This window comes from Mobula hypostoma, chromosome X2 (assembly GCF_963921235.1).
Source record: "Mobula hypostoma chromosome X2, sMobHyp1.1, whole genome shotgun sequence".
NCBI classification, from domain to species: Eukaryota; Metazoa; Chordata; class Chondrichthyes; order Myliobatiformes; family Myliobatidae; genus Mobula; species Mobula hypostoma.
The window spans coordinates 42053359-42073586 of NC_086129.1; the positions used below are offsets into that span (position 1 = coordinate 42053359).

Genomic DNA, 20228 nt, shown 5'->3' on the forward strand with positions numbered 1-20228 from the left:
ATGTGGAGAGGATGTTTTCTATAGTTGGGGGGGGGGGCAGTTTAGGAACAGAAGACACTGCCTCAGTATAGAGCGAAGTCCATTTAGAACAGAGATGAGGAGGAATTTCCTTAGCCAGAGCGTGGTGAATCTGTGGAATTCATTGCCACAGGAGGCTGTGGAGGCCAAGTCATTGGGTATATTTAAAGCAGAGGTTGATAGGTTCTTGATTATTAAGGGTGTCAAAGGCTACGGGGGGGGGGGGGAGAAGGCAAAAGAATGGGGTTGAGAGGGATAATAAATCAACAATAAAGGAATGGTGGAGCAGACTTGATGGGCTGAATGGCCTAATTCTGCTTCTATGTCTTATGATCTAATACTAGCCAGGACCCCAAGGAAGAAATCCCTGGTTTTCTTTGGTTAATACAAGGATCTTTAACATCCAAGTGAGTCCTTAGTTTAAAGTCTCACCAGTAAAGGTCAGTTCTGGCAGAGAAGTATTCCCTCAGTAAATCTATGGGAATGCTTGGCTGTATTACGTGCTCAATTCTCCCGAGCAAGGCTTGAATTCATAATACCCTCATCTCTAAATCAGGGGATTAAGGTAATTGTTAACTGAGGACAAACAATAAAAAAAAGGTTATAATGATCAGAGGGCAAAGATTGAAGGACATTGGGGTGGATTATCTTGGGTGACTTTCCAAGTTAAACCCTTGCATTCTGATGTTCCACAAGTTCACAGGCCAGAGGCCAGTGGGAAATGAAATTAGATTTTAGCCTGGTTTATCTGGATGAGGACAAACTGGTTGAGATCAATGTGTTTGTGAGAAAGGGTAAAAAAAATGTGTACCATAATATGGAAGCAGGGAATCCAAAAGTGAGACAATAGTGAAGAATATTGAAGGATGAGAAATGCCACAGTAATATTATTACATGCAGAGTAGTGGCTGATATTCAGAAAGAGAAGTCTGTTAGCAAGCTGTGAATTAAAGATAAATCCTTGAGGGTATGCCCCCCTCCCACCCGCAAAAAGAGAGTTTTGCCTCCTGTTCAGGAAAAAGTTCTATATCGATTCTATAATCAATCAGACTCTGGATGTCACCAACATGCAATTATTCCCCATAACTCTCTGAAAGGGACATGTTTACCTCTCCCAAACAGAGTTTCAGAACGTAACACCGTGTCATGTTACGTTGACCCCAACCGATCTTGCCCTATCACAAGCTCTAACTCGGATCTATTTTAAACATATATTTATTTATTTATTTAGCGATATAGCACGGCAATAGGCACTTCCGGCCAGTGAGCCCGCATCATCCAATTCCCGTGTGACCAATTAACCTACTAACCCGTACATCTTTGAAATGTGGGAATACCAGGGTACCCGGTGGAACCCCACACAGTCATGGGGAGAACGCAGTGTACAAGCTCCTCACAGACAGAGATTGCACTGTTTTTGTATTTGCGGGCTGGGGTGTTATTACTTTTGCATAGAATTAGAACCACAGAGTACCTACTACTAAACAATGCAGATCATATCTTGTTCAGTCTTTGACATCTCTGAGATAACTAAAGGGTTGAACACTGTCTTTACTCAGAATATTACAACACAGATGAAGGCCCCAAAAGCCAGTGTGCCTTATCTTATTGAAACCACTCCTACTATTCTGAACTAATTGAGTTAACTCATGTTGAATAACACAGAGCCATGACAATAAAACTATAGGCATAGACTATAGGCACAGGCTACTGAGAGGTATATCAAAAGGTGTTATAGTTAACCAGCTTGTTCATATTCCCATTGTACAAATTGCTAACTGGAAATATTCTCTTTAAAATGGTTTGCAAATAAGGATGTTGGATAATAACGTTTTGCATATTCACATCTTACTTACTTCTTTTTTCCAACTTGCTTAATTATAAACATTACAAGCTTTTTAATAATAAATATTAAAATGAGGAATCCTATCAACCCTCCGATAACGGAAAGAATGATAATTGTCACTGTGTTGTCCACGGGTAACACTGCAATACAAAGGAGAGATTTACAAATTAGCATAGTTTCATCAACAGGGTGCATAACGAATACAGTGGTATAATGGGAGGGGTATTTAATGCAGGATATGGGAGGTGCCCTCTTTGTAACAACAGAACTTTGTCTCTACGATGACAGTAATGATCTGTTGTCCCCCGTACCAGTTTGATGCATTCGTTACAGATGGAGGACAAGATCAAGACTGGGGTTCCTACCCATTGATTCTCTCACCATTTGCCATGGGCCCAATCTGAAGACCTGGTCCTCTGGCCTCAGATAGCTCGGCTAAAGGTGACAATTTGTGCTTCATTGGCTCAGAGCTAGTCAATAGGTGGTCATCAGCAGGATTCTTTTCCCATATTTGTCATAAAACCTTGTGGAGCCTGGAGTTAATGTTGCACTCTGGTATTAAACACCACCATGCTGCCTCTTCTGGTAGGTCTAGCTCACAATTGGGTCAGGACGTACTGCAGAGACTGCAAAGGAGTATTCTCAGCTAATGGATGAAAGGCACAAAATTATGAGCATACCAGGCTGTTGTAATTCTACTCCTCTAATCTACAGAATTGCACAAAAAAATTTGGCACATCCTTGGGTTGGTAAGGAAGCCCTGCAGGTTTGACATACCACATGAGCCTTCCTCCCTCTCACCACCTCCCTGCCACCCCATGCCCATCTCAGTGTGCCAGCTTATTGGCATTATTCTTTCTTCCTTTAACTTTTGCAAGTTTTCACATAATTTATTTACAGTATTTAGAGAGACAGCACAGTAACACACCCTTCTGGCCCAATGAGCCTGTACTGACAATTAAGATCATAAGATATAGGAGCAGAATTAGGCCATTTGGCCCATCAAGTCTGCTCCGTCATTTAATAATGACTGATCCATTTTTCCTCTCAACCTCAATCTCCTGCCTTCCCCCCTGTATCCCTTCATGCCTTGGCCAATCAAGAATTTATCAACCTCTGCCTTAAATCTTGCATAAAGGCATGACCTCCACAGCCACCTGTGGCAACTAATTCCACAGATTCACCACTCTCTGGCAAAAGAAATTCCTCCTCATCTCCATTCTAAAAGGACGCCCCGCTATTCTGAGACTGTGTCCTCTGGACCTAGACTCTCCCACCACAGGAAACATCTTCTCCACATCCACTCTATCAAGGCCTTTCACCATTCGATATGTTTCAATGAGGTCACCCCTCATTCTTCTGAATTCTAGTGAATACAGGACCAGAGTTATCAAACACTGACAAACCATTCAATCCTGGAATCATTTTTGTAAACCTCCTTTGAATTCTCTCCAGTCTCAGCACATCCTTTCTAAAATAAGGGGCCCAAAACTGCTCACAATGCTCCAAGTGAGGCCTCACCAGTGCTTTACAAAGTCTTAACGTTACATTACATATTCTAGTCCTCTTGAAATGAATGCTAACATCACATTGTGAGTCTTCCACAGTGAAGACTGATGCAAAATACTTATCAAGTTCATCTGCCATTTCCTTATCCCTCATTCTACTTCTCCAGCATCGTTTTCCAGCAGTCCGATATCGACTCTTGCCTCTCTTTTACACTTGGTGTATCTGAAAAAACTTTTGGTATACTCTTTAATAATGTTGGCTAGCTTACTTTTGTATTCCACCTTTACCTTCTTAATGACTTTTTCAGTTGCCTTCTGTTGGTTCTTAAATCCTCCCAATCCTCTAACTTCCCACTAATCTTTGCTCTATTATATGCCTTCTCTTTCGCTGTTAAGTTGGCTTTGACTTCTCTTGTCAGTCACGGTTATATCATCTTTCCTTTAGAATACTTCTTCCTCTTTGGGATATATATCTCCTGTGCCTTCTGAATTGCTTTCACAAATTCCAGCCATTGCTGCTCTGCCGTCATCCCTGCCAGTGTTCTTTTCCAAACAATTCTAGCCAACTCCCCCCCATGCCTCTGTAATTCCCTTTACTCCACTGTAACACAGATACATCTGACTTTTGCTTCTCCTTCTCAAATTTCAGGGTGAATTCCATCATATTATGATTATTTTCCCCTAAGGGTTCTTATACTTTAAGCTCTCTAATCAATTCTGGTTCATTGCACAACACCCAATCCAGAACAATTGATCCCCTAGTTGGCTCAACTATGAGCTGTTCTAAAAAGCCATCTTGTGGGCACTCTAGAAATTTTCCCTCCTGGAATCCAGCACCAACCTAATTTTCCCAATCTACCTGCATATTGAAATTCCCCACGACTATTGCAATATTGCTCTTTTGGCACGTATTTTCCATCTCCCGCTGTGGATAGCAACCTAGTTTTGGTTGTCTGTAAACAGCTCCCACCAGAGTCTTTTTTTTACCCTTACAGTTCCTTAGCTCTATCTACAATGATTCCACACCATATGTCACCTCTTTCCATTGATTTGATTTCATTTTTTACCCAAAGAGCAATGCCGCCCCCTCTGCCTTCCTGCCTATCCTTTGGACATTAAGCTCCCAGCTATAATCTTCTTTCAGCTATGATTCAGTGATGCCTACACCCTCCTACCTGCCAATCTGCAACTGTGCTAACTACACCCACATGACCAATGAACCTACTAGCCTGTATTTCTTTGGAGTGTGGGAGGAAACTGGAGCACCCAGAGGAAACTCGGGGGCTGAATTGAACCCGGATTGCTGGTGTTGTAATAGCATTATGTTAAGCACCATGCTACTGTGCCAGCAATAAATACTGTAAATCCACATTATTCACCTCAGCTATGCAAATGGTAGTGATCTCCACATTCTAACCCCTCACAGAAGTTTGTCCCACATGTTCTACTGCATGTAATAATAAACATTGTAAACTTAATTCCCTCAGATTTTGATCTTCAGAACAGCTCTATCCCTGTTGGCTGATGAGTAAGTAAGCATGTGAACTGACCTACTGTATTTCAAGTTTGAGTTCACTGGTGAGAACCTATTAATATATAATTAATATAACTCTTGATTGTTAATTATGTCAAGAAACATCAAAGCACTCACATTCGCTGACAACAATGAGCCCCAGAGTCGCATGAGCCTTTTGATCTTTTTCCATAGGGTTTTTGAAGTAACAAGTGTAAAATCCAGTATCGTCAAAATCCACGTCTTTCAGCAAAAGGGAGATGTTCTTTGATTTAATGTTCCCAATGAATGAAATTCTGTCTGCTTCTGTAGTGACCGAGGGCCTTAACCCTGACAGTTTGATCAGAATAATCTGTACAGAAAAGAACCAGAGTTAGAAGCATATTGGAACTAAAAGAGTTAGGTCATTATGCCCAGCCCGAAGGCAAATGAACATGTCTCTGCTGCATCTTTCACTACACCAGGATGCCTCAAATCACTGGATGGATCAATGAAGCCCTTTGAAGTGAAGACGACAAACAAAGCAGTCAATTTACACACAGCAAGATCCCACTAGCAGTAATGTGATGTTGACTGAATCTTCTGTTTCAGTGATATTGGTTGAGGGATAACTATTATAAAACACTACAGGCTCTTTGACCCACAATGTTGTGGTGACATTATAACCTACTCTGAGATCAATTCAACCCTTTCCAACTATTGGTCTAGGGAATTCTGGGTATCTCCCCCTCCCCCAACCTGCTCCACTCCAAGCGCTTTCTTTAATACATTACCCAAAAGATTTAACCTTGATGGGCCTCCCTTTAAAGGCTTTGCCTACGTTTTGAGACAGGAAATGGGATACCATCTCAACTTCTCACTCAAGCACTAGTATTCAGAAGACTATTCAAAAACAAAGGCAGTATAATTTTATCCTTATCTGATGCCCAAAAGAGATAAGATTTATTGATCACACGTACATTGAAACATACAGTGAAATGCATCGTTTTGCAACAACAACCAATACAGACTGCACATTGTGCTGGGGGCTGCCTGCAAGTGTTGCCACACTGCTGGCACTGACAGAACCTGCCCACAACTCGCTAACCCTAACTGTAGACCTTTGGAATGTGGGAGGAAACCAGAGCACCCAGAGTAAACCCATTCGGTCACAGGGAAATTGTATAAACTCCTAACAGACAGCAGTGCGAATTGAACCCTAATTGGTGATTGCTGTGTACTGTAAAGCGATACACTAACCGCTACATTTCCGTGCTTCAGAGAGGTATCCGACGAAGTGAAGCCGTGCTGCAACGTGATTTGATCAGGTGCCAGAAATTTAACCAATGTTAATTAATAGAGAGATTGATACTAAAACTAGAAGACAAAAGGACATATTTAACATCTGTGTTGTTAAAATTACATATCTTGTAATTTAGTAGTGTTAATACACCATTAATAAAGCTATTTATAATTTTTGAGTAAGTTTATTCTAAAAATATTAGTTTCTGTTGAAACTGAAACTGTGTGAGTCAGCTCTGAGAAATTTTGGAACAGAAACGGAAAGCTGGAATTGTAATGTTGGATATCTGAAATAGACACAGTGTGTTGAATGTACTCTGCAGGTCAGAAGAGAGAAATAGTTAAAATTTCAGTGGAAAATCCTACAGCACTTTCTGTTTGTATTTTTTGTGGAATGAAAATTAGGAGACCATTAAAAGAGGTTACCCTTTGGCCTGATAAACATCGCTCGTTAAATCCCATTCCTAACTATAATCCAAACTGGCACCTGAGTTTTCCAGAGAGTTATTTTGTACAACAAGAAATCAGAGAGAAGTCCAAAGCCTGACAGAACAACCAAAGCTGAAGAAGCTCAGAGGAGGCGATGACAGATGATGGAGATGTTGCTACTGAGAAACAGTGATTTCAACTGAATGAGAAGCTTGTTGTTTCAACTGTGATGGCATGGCAGACCAGATGTGATAGGCCAAATAGCTTAATCCTGCTCCTTTGTCTTAAGATCATTCAGATTTCCTTTATAGAATCCCAATGCACTTTACAGCCAATGAACCACTTTCAAAGTGTGTCAGTGTTGTAATGCAGTGGCCCCCAACCACTGGACCGCTGACCGGTACCGGGCCACAAAGCACGTGCCACGAGGCCGCAAGGAAACGATATGATTTGGCGATAGGAGTCAACTGTGCCTTTCCTCATTCCCTGTCACGCCCACTGTTGAGCTTGAACGCATGCGAGGTCATTTCCCACGCGTCATCCATGTCAGCGCGGGAAGGAGATCAACTCCTCGAGCTTGCAAATGACGACGGGCTGAAAAGTATGTTTGACATAACATCTCTGCCGGCATTCTGGATCAAAGTCAAGGCTGAATATCCTGAGATAGCCACGAAAGCACTGAAAACGTTACTTCCATTTCCAACATATCTCTGCGAAGCGGGATTTTCTGCAATGAATGCAACGAAAACTAAACTGTGGAATAGACTGGACATAAGGAACCTCTGGTCGAGTATCACTGTCTCCCATCACCTCTCGATAGGACCATCTTGTTGCAGGAAAACAAGCCCAGGGCTCCCACTGATTCAGTGATATTGATGCGTTGCAATAATTTTATATGTTCATACGGGGAAAGTATGTGCTGTGTGTTTAATATCCAAACGTTACTTAAAATGTTATGATGCTATTATAAGTGACTTATATAACCATGTAACAATTACAGCACGGAAACAGGCCATCTCTGCCCTTCTAGTCCGTGCCAAATGCTACTCTCACCTAGTCCCACCGACCTGCACTCAGCCCATCACGCTCCATTCCTTTCCTGTCCATATACCCATCCAATTTTTCTTTAAATGATAATATCAAACCTGCCTGTACCACTATTACCGGAAGTTCGTTCAACACTTACTTCAAGCTCCCTGTCCTCCCCTGATAATTGACTTATCACTATATTCATGCAAGGAAAATATGTGCTGTGTTTAATATTAAACTCGTTAGATAAACCCTTTTAGAAATGAAATTGAGTGTATTAGCCACTTATCACCTGTATTCCAGTCGTGATTAACACCCCCCACCCCCGAACAGAATCGCCAAAAACGATTTGCAGAAAAAAAATTGGCAGGTACACGCATGCGCACTGGTGCCCGCGCAAGGCTTCATGGTCATTGTAGTCTTTCTCTGCGTAAACACAACATATTTGACTGCTAATCTTGTCAGTTGGCAACCCTACCCCAACGGGTCGGCCAGTCCACAAGAATATTGTCAATATTAAACTGGTTGGCAGTGCAAAAAAGGTTGGGGACCCCTGTTGTAATGGAAATGTAGCAATAAATTCGAGTGCTGCAAGCTCCTACAAACAGGAGAGTGATACAACCAGGTAATCTGTGTTTATGTTGTTAATAGAAGAAGACTAGGGATAATACCCCAGCTCATCTTTACTACATAACAATGTGATCTTTTTTGTCCCCCTGAAAGTGTTATTTCATATCATCTAATTCCAACAATGCAACTCTGTCTCCAGGACTGTACTGGATCATCAGGCTAGATTTGTGTGCGCAAGACTCTGGAGTGAGGTTTAAACTCAGAACCTGAAGATATAAAGATTAGCTTTATTTGTCACATGTATATCACAACGTCAAAATGTACGGTGAAATATGTTTGTGTCAATGTCCGAGGATGTGCTGGGAGCAGCCCACAAGTGTCGCCATACTTCTGGCGCCAACATAGCATGCCCTTTTAGGCCAGTTTAGCGAGCAGAGCAGCGGACATCCCTGCTGAAATCTGGAGGAAAACACACAGAGGATGCAGAGGGGGATCACAAAGGCGAGGAAAGAGGACCAGGTCGAGACAACAGAGACTTATGGAGAAGAGCAGTTCGGTGGGTAATAAAACAGACGAGTTCACGGCGCTAGCCAGGCGTCAGAGAACATTTCGGGAGTGCAGTGTTATGTGTTTCACTGGAACGGGGCTGCACGAGGACATACCCGATCAAAACTTTTCCATGGACGGCTTCCAGACCGTTCGGGCTGACCGGAAGTGCACTGAGAGCGGTAAGCGTAAAGGAGTTGGGGGCTTACTGTTCTGGTTAACAACGGATGGTGCAATCCGGGTCATATTACGATCGAGGAACGTGTTTGTAGACCGGATATTGAACGTTTTGCTGTTGGACTTCGGCCATATTCCACCGAGATACAACACTGGGCGGCACGGGAGGTCGTTCCTGCCTGTGGCCATCGAACTTGCAGCTCCTCCCAGGCACCCTGAGCCAATAGACTGGTCCTGGACTTATTTTCCATCTGGCATAGTTTGCATTTTGTTGTTTGATTGTTTGTGGTGTTTGTATTGCTATATTTATGCTCTATTCTTGGTTGGTGCGGCTGTAACGAAACCCAATTTCCCTCGGGATCAATAAAGTATATCTATCTATCTATCTTTACCAATCCTTACTTGTACATCTTTGGACTGTGGGAGGAAACTGGAGCACCCCGAGGAAACCCATGAGGTCACAGAGAAAATGTCCAAACTCCGTACAGACAATGGAGGAACTGAACCCTGACCTTCCAGCTGCTGCTTTAATAGCAATATACTAACCGCTATACTACCATGCTACTCTTTGCCCCAACACCAAGTGCACCAGCTATTTGGCAACTGCTGACATAAGAGTAGATGATGTTATTTTCAGCACAGTAACTCGGTGGGACAGTGGGGGCTTGAGGGAGATGATAGCCTCCAGAGTGGTAAGCTGCATGCAATGGAGACTAAGTCACAGAGTGAACTTCCTTTGTTGTTTCTGAGAATATCCTCTCCCCTAACGCACTCGCTTTCGTTTCTTGTAGAAGTGAACTTCGCAAGCCTGGGGAAGGATTACGAGGGTAAAAACAAAGTTGCAGTGCTCACTCTCTTTTCTGGTGATGTTCTATTTCTCTGGAAGTTCCACCAGAAGGTAGCACCATCGAAGTTCTTGCAGCTGGAGAAAGTACAGGGCAGGATGACATTACTGCCATTCACGACCTTAATCGTTGGCAACTTTCCAATGCTAACTTCAAGCCCTAAATTAACATGAAATAGAAAGAGACCTGCCAGGAGAGAAAGACAAGTTAAAATACAACATTGCATTTTTGCTCTGATTTCTTTCTTCTACTCCCACTAATTCCATTCCCACTAACTCCTTGAAGGGATGGCTACTTTTCCATTTCACAAGTGCTGTTGCCAAGAGGCCTCTCATGCCTCAGTAATGATGGCTCATTCAGTGTTAGGGGTGTATTCAGTCGGTCTCTTCAGCTTAATTCAGTGCTCTTCATGAAGTTATAGGCACACGCATAAACTGCATCAGTATGAAGAGGCTAAAAACAAACCAGGAATGAATATAATGTCTCTTGACAGCAGTCAGGGTAGGAAATCTGGGCTGATTTTGTTTGCAATGCTTCAATTTGTCTTAAATCCATTACAACCCATCAGAACAATGATTCTGAACTTTCATCCATTCCTCTGCTGACTCAGTCACTGAACCATTTTAATGATTTCTGGAATGGATTCTCAATTCCCTTAAACTTCAGCTCATTCAAAACTCTGTTGCTGACAACCTAACACCTACTGATAGACCATCTAAGCCCAGATGATCCATCACCCCTTTGACTGCTGACTCACGTAGAACATACTGTAGAAGAGTACTGAGCAACTGCAGTATGGCCTGGTGTGGGAACACTGATGCCTTTGAATGGAAAATCCTACAAAAGTTAATGGATTCGGTCCAGTACGTCATGCGTAAAGCCCACCCAACCATTGAGCACATCAACATGAAACACTGCTGTAGAAAAGCAGCATCCATTATCAAAGACCCTCACCACCCAGGCCATGGTCTTTGCTCGCTGCTGCTATCAGGTAGAAAGTACAAGAGCCTCAGGACTCGCACCACCAGGTTCAAGAACAGTTACTACCGTTCAACCATCAGGCTCTTGCACAAAAGGGGATAACTACACTCATTCTACTTCTGGTGTTCCCACAACCAATGGTCTCACTTTAAAGACTCTTTATCTTGCAATTTCATGCTCATTATTTATTGCATTTGCACAGTTTGTTGTTCATTAATCCTGTTCACAGTTACTATAGATTTGCTGAGTATGCCTGCAGAAAAAAGAATCTCAGGGTTGTATGTGGTGACGTGTACATACTCTGATAATAAATTTTACTTTGAACTTTTGAACTTTGAGAAGGTAGAATATAGAACAGTACAGAAGGGGAGTGAGGAGGAGTGCAGTTGTGGCAGGGGATGTCATAATTAGAGGAACTGAAAGCAGATTCTGTGATGTGAAAGAGACACCCAGATAGTATGTTGCCACATAGGTGCCAGGGTCAGGGATGTCTCAGATTGGGTCCAGAGCATTCTAAAGGGAGAGGTTGAATAGCCGGAAGTCGTGGTACGTATTGGTACCAACGAAATAGGTAGGAAAAGGGAGGAGGTCCTGAAGAGAGAATATAGGGAGTTAGGCATAAAGCTGACAAGCAGGACCTCCAGGGTAGAATCTCTGGATTGCTGTCTGTGCCACGCGCCAGTGAGGGTAAGAATAGGATGATTTGACAGATGAATGCATGGCTGAAGAATTGGTGCAGGGAGCAGCATTTCAGATTTCTGGATCATTGGGATCTCTTCTGGGGAAGGTACGACCTGTACAAAAAGGACAGGTTACACCTGAACCCAAGAGGGAACAATATCCTTGCAGGCAGGTTTGCTAGAGTTGCTAGGGAGGGTTTAAACTACTTCGCAAGGGGATGGGAACCAGGGTGATAGGCCTGAAGATGGAGTAGTTGATATAAAACTAGGTGCAGTGTGTAGTGAGACTGTGAGGAAGGACAGGCAGATGATAGGGCAAAATTGCATTCAGTAGGATGAGTTGAAGTATAACAGGGGGTCAGATTTGAAGCAGGTGATGAATACAGGACTGAAGGTGTTATATTTGAATCCACACAGTATACAGGATAAGGTAGATGATCTTGTAGCACAGAGAAAGATTGGCAGGTATGATGTTGTGGGCATCACTGTGTCATGGCTAAATGATCATAGTTGAGAGCTGAACATCCAAGGTGACATCAGATCGGAAGATGGAGAATTCTTGTGGGTAGAGTGAGAAAAAGACATGTAAAAAGGGCAATGTTATGATAGCCATGGGGGATTTCAATATGCAGGTAGATTGGGAAAATCAGATTGGTGCTGGATCCCAAAAGAAGGAATTTGTAAAGTATCTATAAAATGGCATTCTAGAGCAGCTTATGGTTGAGCCCACTGGGGGAGCAGTAATTCTCAATTGGGTGTTGTGTAACATCCCAGATTTGATTAGGGAGCTTAAGGTAAAGAAACCATTCAGAGACAGTGATCATAATATGATAAAATTCACCCTGCATTTTTGAGAAGGAGAAGCTTAAATTGGATGTATCAGTATTCCAGTGGAGTAAAGGGAATTACAGAGGGATGAGAGAAGAGCTGGCCAAAGGTGCGGAAAGATACATCCCAAAAATGAAGAAGTATTCTAAAGGAAGGATGGGGCAGCTGTGGCTGACAAGGGAAGCCAACAACAGCATAAAAGCAAAAGAGAGGGCGTATAATATAGCAAAAATTATTGGGAAGGTCTGAGGATTGGAAACAGAAGGCCATAAGGAGAGAAGATGAAATATGAAGGTAAGCAAGACAATAATATAAAAGAGGATACCAAAAGTTTATTTCAAATATATAATGAGTAAAAGAGAGTGGATATGGATCACTGGAAAATGATGCTAGAGAGGTAGTAATGGTGGACAAGGAAATGGCAGGCAAACTGAATAAGTATTTTGCATCAGTCTTCACTGTGGAAATCACTAGAGTATGCTGTAAATTCAAGAGTGCCAGGGGACAGAAGTGAGCGTCATTGCTATTATTGAGGAGAAGATGCTTTGGAAGCTGAAAGGTCTGAAGGTAGATAAGTCACCTGGTCCAGATGGACTACACCCCAGAAAGGGGTAGCTGAAGAGATTGTGGAGGCATTAGTAATGACCTTACAAAAATCACTAGATCCCGGAATGCCTCTTGAGGACTGGAAAATTGCAAATGTCTCTCCACTCTTTAAGAAGGGAGAGAGGCAGAAGAAAGGAAATTATAGACCAGCCTGATTTCAGTGGTTGGGAAGATGTTGGAGTCTATTATTAAGGATGAGGTTTTGTGGTACTTGGAGGCACATGATAAAATAGGCCAAAGTCAACATGGTTTTCTAAAGGGGAAAAATATTGCCTGACTAATCTGTTGGAATTCTTTGAGGAAATATCAAGCAGGATAGACAAAGGTGAGCTAGTGGATATTGAGTACTGGTATTTTCAGAAGACCTTTGATAAGGTGCTGCATATGAGGCTGCTTAACAAGTTATGAGCCCATGGTATTACAGGAACGATTCTAGCATGGATAAAGCAGTGGCTGATTAGCAGGCAATAAAGAGTGGGAATAAAGGGAGCCTTTTCAGGGGGCTGTGTTGAGACCGATTCTTTTTACATTATATGTCAATGATTTGGATGATGGAATTAATGGCTTCATGGCCAAGTTTGCAAACAATATGAAGATAGGTAGAAGTAGTGTTGAGGAAGCAGGGAGTCTGCAGAAGGATTTAGACAGATTAGGAGAATGGGCAAAAAAGTGGCACATGGAATACGGTAATAGTCATGTACTTTGGTAGAAGAAATAACAGCGTAAACTAGGGAGAAAATTCAAAAATCAAAGGTGCAACAGGATTTGGGGGTCCTTGTGCAAGATTCTCTAAAGGTTAACTTGCAGGTTGTGTGGTGATAAGGAAAGCAAATGCAATCTTAGCATTCATTTCAAGAGGACTAGAATACAAAAGCAAGGATGTAATGCTGAGGCTTTATAAGACATTGGTCAGGCTGCAGTTGGAGTATTCTGAGCAGTTTTGGGCCCCTTATCTAAAAGATGTGCAGGCATTGGAGAGGGCCCAGATGAAGTACATGTGAATGATCCCAGGAATAAAAGAGTTAACATATGAAGAGCATTTGATAGCTCTGAGCCTGTACTTGCTGGAGTTTAGAAGACTAAGTAGGGGGATCTCATTGATCTGCCTTAAATACTGTCGCCCAGTAGCACTCACATCTACAGTAATGAAATGCTTTGAGAGGTTGGTCATAACTAGACTGAACTCCTGCCTCAGCAAGGTCCTGGGCCCATTGCAATTTGCCTATCACCACAATAGGTCAACAGCAGATGCAATCTCAATGGCTCTCCACATGGCTTTAGACCACCTGGACAACACAAACACCTGTGTCAGGATGCTGTTAATCACTGACTACAGCTCAGCATTTAATACCATCATTCCCACAATCCTGTCTGAGAAGGTGCAGGATCTGGGCCTCTGTACCTCCCTCTGCAATCGGATCCGCAACTTCCTAACCGGAAGACCACAATCTGTGCGGATTGGTGATAACATCTCCTCCTTGCTGACGATCAACACTGGAGCACCTCAGGGGTGTGTGCTTAGACCACTGTTCTACTCTCTCTATATACCCATAACTGTGTGGCTAGACATCGCTCAAATACCATCTACAAATTTGCTGACGATACAACCATTGTTGATAGAATCTCAGGTGGTGACAAGAGGGTGTACAGGAGTGAGATATGCCAACTAGTGGAGTGGTGTCACAGCAACAACCTGGCACTCAACGTCAGTAAGACAAAAGAGCTGATTGTGGACTTCAGGAAGGGTAAGATGAAGGAACACATACCAATCCTCACAGAGGGGTCAGAGCTGGAGAGAGTGAGCAGTTTCAAGTTCCTGGGTGTCAAGATCTCTGAGGATCTAACCTGGTTCCAACATACTGATGCAGTTCTAAAGAAGGCAAGACAACGGCTGTACTTCTTTAGCAGTTTGAAGAAATTTGGTATATCAACAAATACACTCAAAAACTTCTATAGTTGTACTATGGAGAGCATTCTGACAGGCTGCATCACTGTCTGGTATGGAGGGGCTACTGCACAGGACTGAAAGAAGCTGCAGAGGGTTGTAAATCTAGTCAGCTCCATCTTGGGCACTAGCCTACAAAGTACCCAGGACATCTTTAGGGAGCGGTGTCTCAGAAAGGTAGCGTCCATTATTAAGGACCTCCATCACCCAGGGCATGCCCTTTTCTCACTGTTACCATCAGGTAGGAGGTACAGAAGCCTGAAGACACACACTCAGTGATTCAGGAACAGCTTCTTTCCCTCTGCCATCTGATTCCTAAATGGACATTGAACCTTTGGACACTACCTCACTTTTTTAATATATAGTATTTATGTTTTTTGCACTATTTTTAATCTATTCAATATATGTATACTGTATTTATTTATTTATTTATTTATTTATTATTATGTTTTATTTTATTTATTTTTTTTCTCTCTGCTAGATTATGTATTGCATTGAACTGCTGCTACTAAGTTAACAAATTTCACGACACATGCCGGTGATAATAAACCTGATTCTGATTCTGAAACCTATCGAATATTGTAAGGCCTAGGTCGAGTGTATGTGAAGAGGATGTTTCCTATAGAGGGGAAATCTAGGACCAAAGGGCACAGCCTCAGAATAGAGGGCCATCCATTTAGAACAAAGCTGAGGGAAAATTTCTTTTGCCAGAAGGTGGTGAATCTGTGGAATTCATTGCCATAGATGGTTGTGCAGGCCAAATCAATGGGTATATTTAAGAGGGTGGTTGAAAGGTTCTTGCTTAATTAGAGTATCCAAGGTTATGTGGAGAAAGCAGGAGAATAGATTTGAGAGGGATAATACATCAGCCATGATGGAAAGATGGACCGAATGGCCTAATTCTGCTCCTGTGTCTTACTGCCTTCTAATACAGCATAGTACAAGCATTTCAGACACGATGTTATGCTGCCTAGCTCTTCCCTCCTACAATCATTTCCTCCCTTTTTCTATCATCCATGTACATATCTAAGAGTTTCTTAAATGCCCTAATGTATCTGCCTCTACCGCCACCCCTGGCAGTGCTTTCCACACACTTACCACTCTCTGTAAAAAATCTACCTCCGACATCCCCCCTATACTTTCCTTAAATCACCTTAAAATTATGCCCTCTTCGTATTAGCCATTTCCACCCCAGGAAAGAGTCTCTGGCTGTCCATTCCAGCAATGAGTTGGTTTTAAATTATTCAGCCCTGATATCAATGTCTCACATCTTCCACCCTCATCTGTCAGATTTCAATCCTCATCCGTTTCTGACTTCTCACGCATCCCTGATTACTATTAGTACACCTTTGAGAGCGATACCTTTGGATGCCTTGACCCTCAAGTCTCAAATTTACCTTCCCAAACCTCTGCACATCCACAGTGCTCCTTAGAATCTGTCTTACTAACCAAATTTTTCAGTTATCTGTCCCCACATCGTGTTAAGTTGCCCAATTTGTTTGGTAATATTCCTGTGAAATATTTCAAAATTCTTCAGTACACAAGTGTAAAGGAGAACACAGATCTGACACAGCATTAAATAAACACAATAAGCATGAAAAGCACGATAAGTATAAATATAAAAGCAATCCTATGAAACACAATGTACAAATAACAGTTGAGTGTGGCCGTATATACATAAGAATAGCATATATATATATATATACACACACACTGAATGTATATGCATAAAATGATTCTGGGTGCAGGAGTGTCTGTACATAAGGCAACTCTGACAGGAAATGATAAAGTGACATTTGGGATCTTTTTACAATGTTTTTAAATGAAGTGCTATTGTTGAATGAAGAGTCCTGTCTAGTATGTTCTTTTCGCCTGCTGTCAAATTTACTATGTCCAACAAACACTCATCCACAAATACCTTTAATCAAAGAAGCTGAGGAAACATTATTTCCTTGCAATATCTATTCATCCTAGGCTGTCCTTTCTTCCTAATCTGGTATTCAGACACTTATTCCTCAATGAATAAACATGTTCTAACAGATTAAACTGTGATGCGATCATACGTGTGACTCTCTGACGGTGGTGTCTGAAAAGAGGATGCTGTCCAAGTTGCATGCCATCTTGGACAATGTCTCCCATCCACTACATAATGTACTGGGTGGGCACAGGAGTACATTCAGCCAGAGACTCATTCCACCGAGATGCAACACAGAGCGTCATAGGAAGTCATTCCTGCCTGTAACCATCAAACTTTACAACTCCTCCCTTGGAGGGTCAGACAACCTGAGCCAATAGGCTGGTCCTGGACTTATTTCCTGGCATAATTTACATATTACTATTTAATTATTTATGGTTTTATTACTATTTAATTATTTATGGTGCAACTGTAATGAAAACCAATTTCCCCCGGGATCAATAAAGTATGACTATGAATATGACTATATGACATCTTCAAGGAGCGATGGTTTGAAAAGGCAGCATTCACTACTAAGGACCCTATCACCCAGGACATGCTCTCTTCTCATTGTTACCAACAAGGAGTTGTTACAGGAGCCTGAAGACACACACTCAATGATTCAGGAATAGATTCTTCCCCTCTGCATCAGATTTCTGAATGGGCACCGAACCCATTAATGCTACCTCACTACATTACTTTTGCACGACATATTTAATTTAACTTTTTTAATATATATATACACTTACTGTATTTACAATTTTTACTATGTATTACATTGTACTACTGCTGCATAACAACAAATTTCACGACATATACTGGTGATATTAAACCCGATTCTGATTTTGATTCTACGTTTGTATTTTGGAAGTTTTCATCTGAGAGATTTTCAAACAATGTTCGAGTTTTGGATACTTGTTAACAGCACAGGTCTACTTTTGGTTCAGATTCCAGTATCTACAGTTCATTTATTTTCCAGGTCTGAAGATAATCAGGTCTGGGGCATAAAACATGAAGAACGAGTCTAATTCCTATTTCCGCCAAACAATATTCCTCACGTTCCTTGCCCACGGGGCATAAATGCTACAAGATATACGAGTCAGGAAATTAGTGAAAAAAAGAGTGAAAATCGGAAGCCATTTTTACTTAAACCAAGGAGGAGCTGCTATTTTCAGACTTTTTTGGGGTTTAAGGATAAAGGGTTCTGGAACAAATTTTAGGAATACATGGAAGGAGGGAGGGGGGCTTTGGGGTTCTAATGTTTTCTGTCATTCATTCTTTGGGTTTTTCCCCCTCTCTGTTTTGATGTCTGCGAAGAGTAAGAATTTCAGGTTGTATCTTGTATACATTTGCTGATATTAAGTTGAACCATTCAGCCATTGAATCAATGATCCAATTGAACAACAGGATGGGTTCAAGCCACTGTTATGTCCACAACAGTTGCAGTACACCTTCCAATGAATCAAAAGCACTACTCTTCAGTTGCTGATCAATGGCATATTGGCTGACCTCATTTTCCAGCTTTATAGATTTGTCGTACCTTTCTACATCTTTATAGGCTCGTGCCAACTCTGATAAATGAGTTCACTGCAGCAACACTGGTGGGAACTGCTGACAAAGACATCTCCACATTTCTCACGTTAATTTATCACTGTCTTACCTCATGCAGCTGTTTCACAAGGGAATCAGGGTCATTTATTAAACCGTTTCACATAATGGTATATAGAGAAAAAAATTATAGAAACTTTCAAGATTTCAGGATACTGCATCAATGAAGAACTTTTAAAATGTAGACTTGATAGTTTTTAGTTACTTTCCATCTTGTTCAGGATATACACTTAAAAAAATTAAATTTGAATGTTGTCATGCACATAGTTGGCCAACTTGCACTATAGAAAACACAACAGCCAATCTCTGTGCAGCAACCTCCCACAAAGGACAATGCAAACATAAGCTGGCAGTATTAGTATCAATACTGATTTAAGGATAAGCATTGGCCAGGATGTGGCTTGCCGTAGAGCGTTGGGCTTCTAAGTTTCTTGAGCACCTGTATTTACTAATTGTTAGAGTCATTAGGCCCTGGTGCTTTCTGTTTAATCTTGTCAAGTTAATTGTGACTGGCACGAGTCTCCTGCACTCTATAATTATTTAAAGGTGACTCTTGTTTAGCATTGAGTGGAGTCCCTGTATGTTTGAAGAGAATGATTTGTCTTGCAGTGTTGCTCAATGTTCTGTTGGTGTCCCTTTGTCAAACGTCTTCTTACCTTCTCTGCCACTTCTCCTCACCTGGGTCCGGCCCTGAGAGCGGTCACCGTGACAACAGGTTAAAAAGTCAACAGTGGAACACTACTGGCATTCCACGCATGATGAGACCTGGGTGGTGGGAGGGAGCTCAGCAGTCATTCTAGAAGCTGCTTCTCATCCTAGCAGTCCTTGTCCTAATGCTATGGTGCCTCCTGCGGATGATAGGAGGTCAGAAAGATTGTTGGACAAGTGGGAGGAATCAATGACAATGCTAAGGGCCCTGTGTACCCAGTGCTCCTGATTTATCTCTGGGATGATAAAGATGGACTATTGACCTTACAATCTATCTCGTCATGGCCTTGTCTGCCTGGGTTGCACTCTCTCTGTAACTGGGACTGTGACACTACATTCTGCATCATGTTATTGCTTTGCCCTTTGTATTACTTCACTGCACTTAGTTTTGAAATGATCTGCAAAATAAAGTTTTTCACTACATCTCGGTACATGTGGCGATAACAAACCAATTCCAACATGATGGATCAAACTCAGTAAATGCCCATTGAACTTGATGGGCACTTACTGAACTCGAGCAGTCACTTTGTTGTTCCTCTTCACGCCTTGTGGCGCATCGGGAAGCAACCTTGTCAGTTCTTTTGCATTTTTATCTGTTTTTTTAATGAGGCCGAGTTGCAAGCTCAACACTCAACCCAGCATGGATGGAAAGCGTCCAAGGAGCCGGCTGGATTCGAACCCGGGACCACTTGATTCCGAGTCCGGTGCTGATGCCACTACACCACCAGCTGGCTATTGATCAGTAATTGCATCACTCAAAATCAGAATCAGGTTTAATATCACTGACATATGTCATGAAATATATAAAGAGTGAGCAATTTCAAGTTCCTGGGTGTCAGCATCTCTGAGGATCTATCCTGGGCCCAACACATCGACGCAGTTACAAAGAAGGCATGACTGCAACTATATTTCATTGGGAGTTTGAGGAGACTTGGTTTGTTACCAAAGACTCTCGCAAATTTCTACATGGAGATCATTCTAACTGGCTGCATCACCGTCTGGTATGGGGGTGGGGGGAGCTACTGCACAGGATCGAAATAGCCGCAGAGTTATAAACTCAGTCAGCTCCATCATAGGCACTAGCCTCCGTAGTATGTAGGACTTCTTCAAGGAGCAATGGCTCAGAAAGGCAGCATCCATCATTAAGGACCCCCAT

The 20228-nt window shown here is 42.1% G+C and overlaps 1 protein-coding gene across 1 annotated transcript in view; it reads right to left on the reverse strand.

The window, feature by feature from the left end:
- The window catches only part of LOC134341022 (sodium channel subunit beta-4-like), a 42963-nt gene that overhangs the window by 10488 nt on the left and 12247 nt on the right, over positions 1-20228 (reverse strand). The window contains exons 2-4 of the mRNA XM_063038741.1: positions 9770-9948; positions 5024-5237; positions 1875-2004 (exon numbers count right to left, since the gene is read on the reverse strand). Of these exons, the coding sequence (XP_062894811.1) occupies positions 1875-2004; positions 5024-5237; positions 9770-9948 (523 nt within the window). The remainder of the gene's footprint in view (positions 1-1874; positions 2005-5023; positions 5238-9769; positions 9949-20228) is intronic.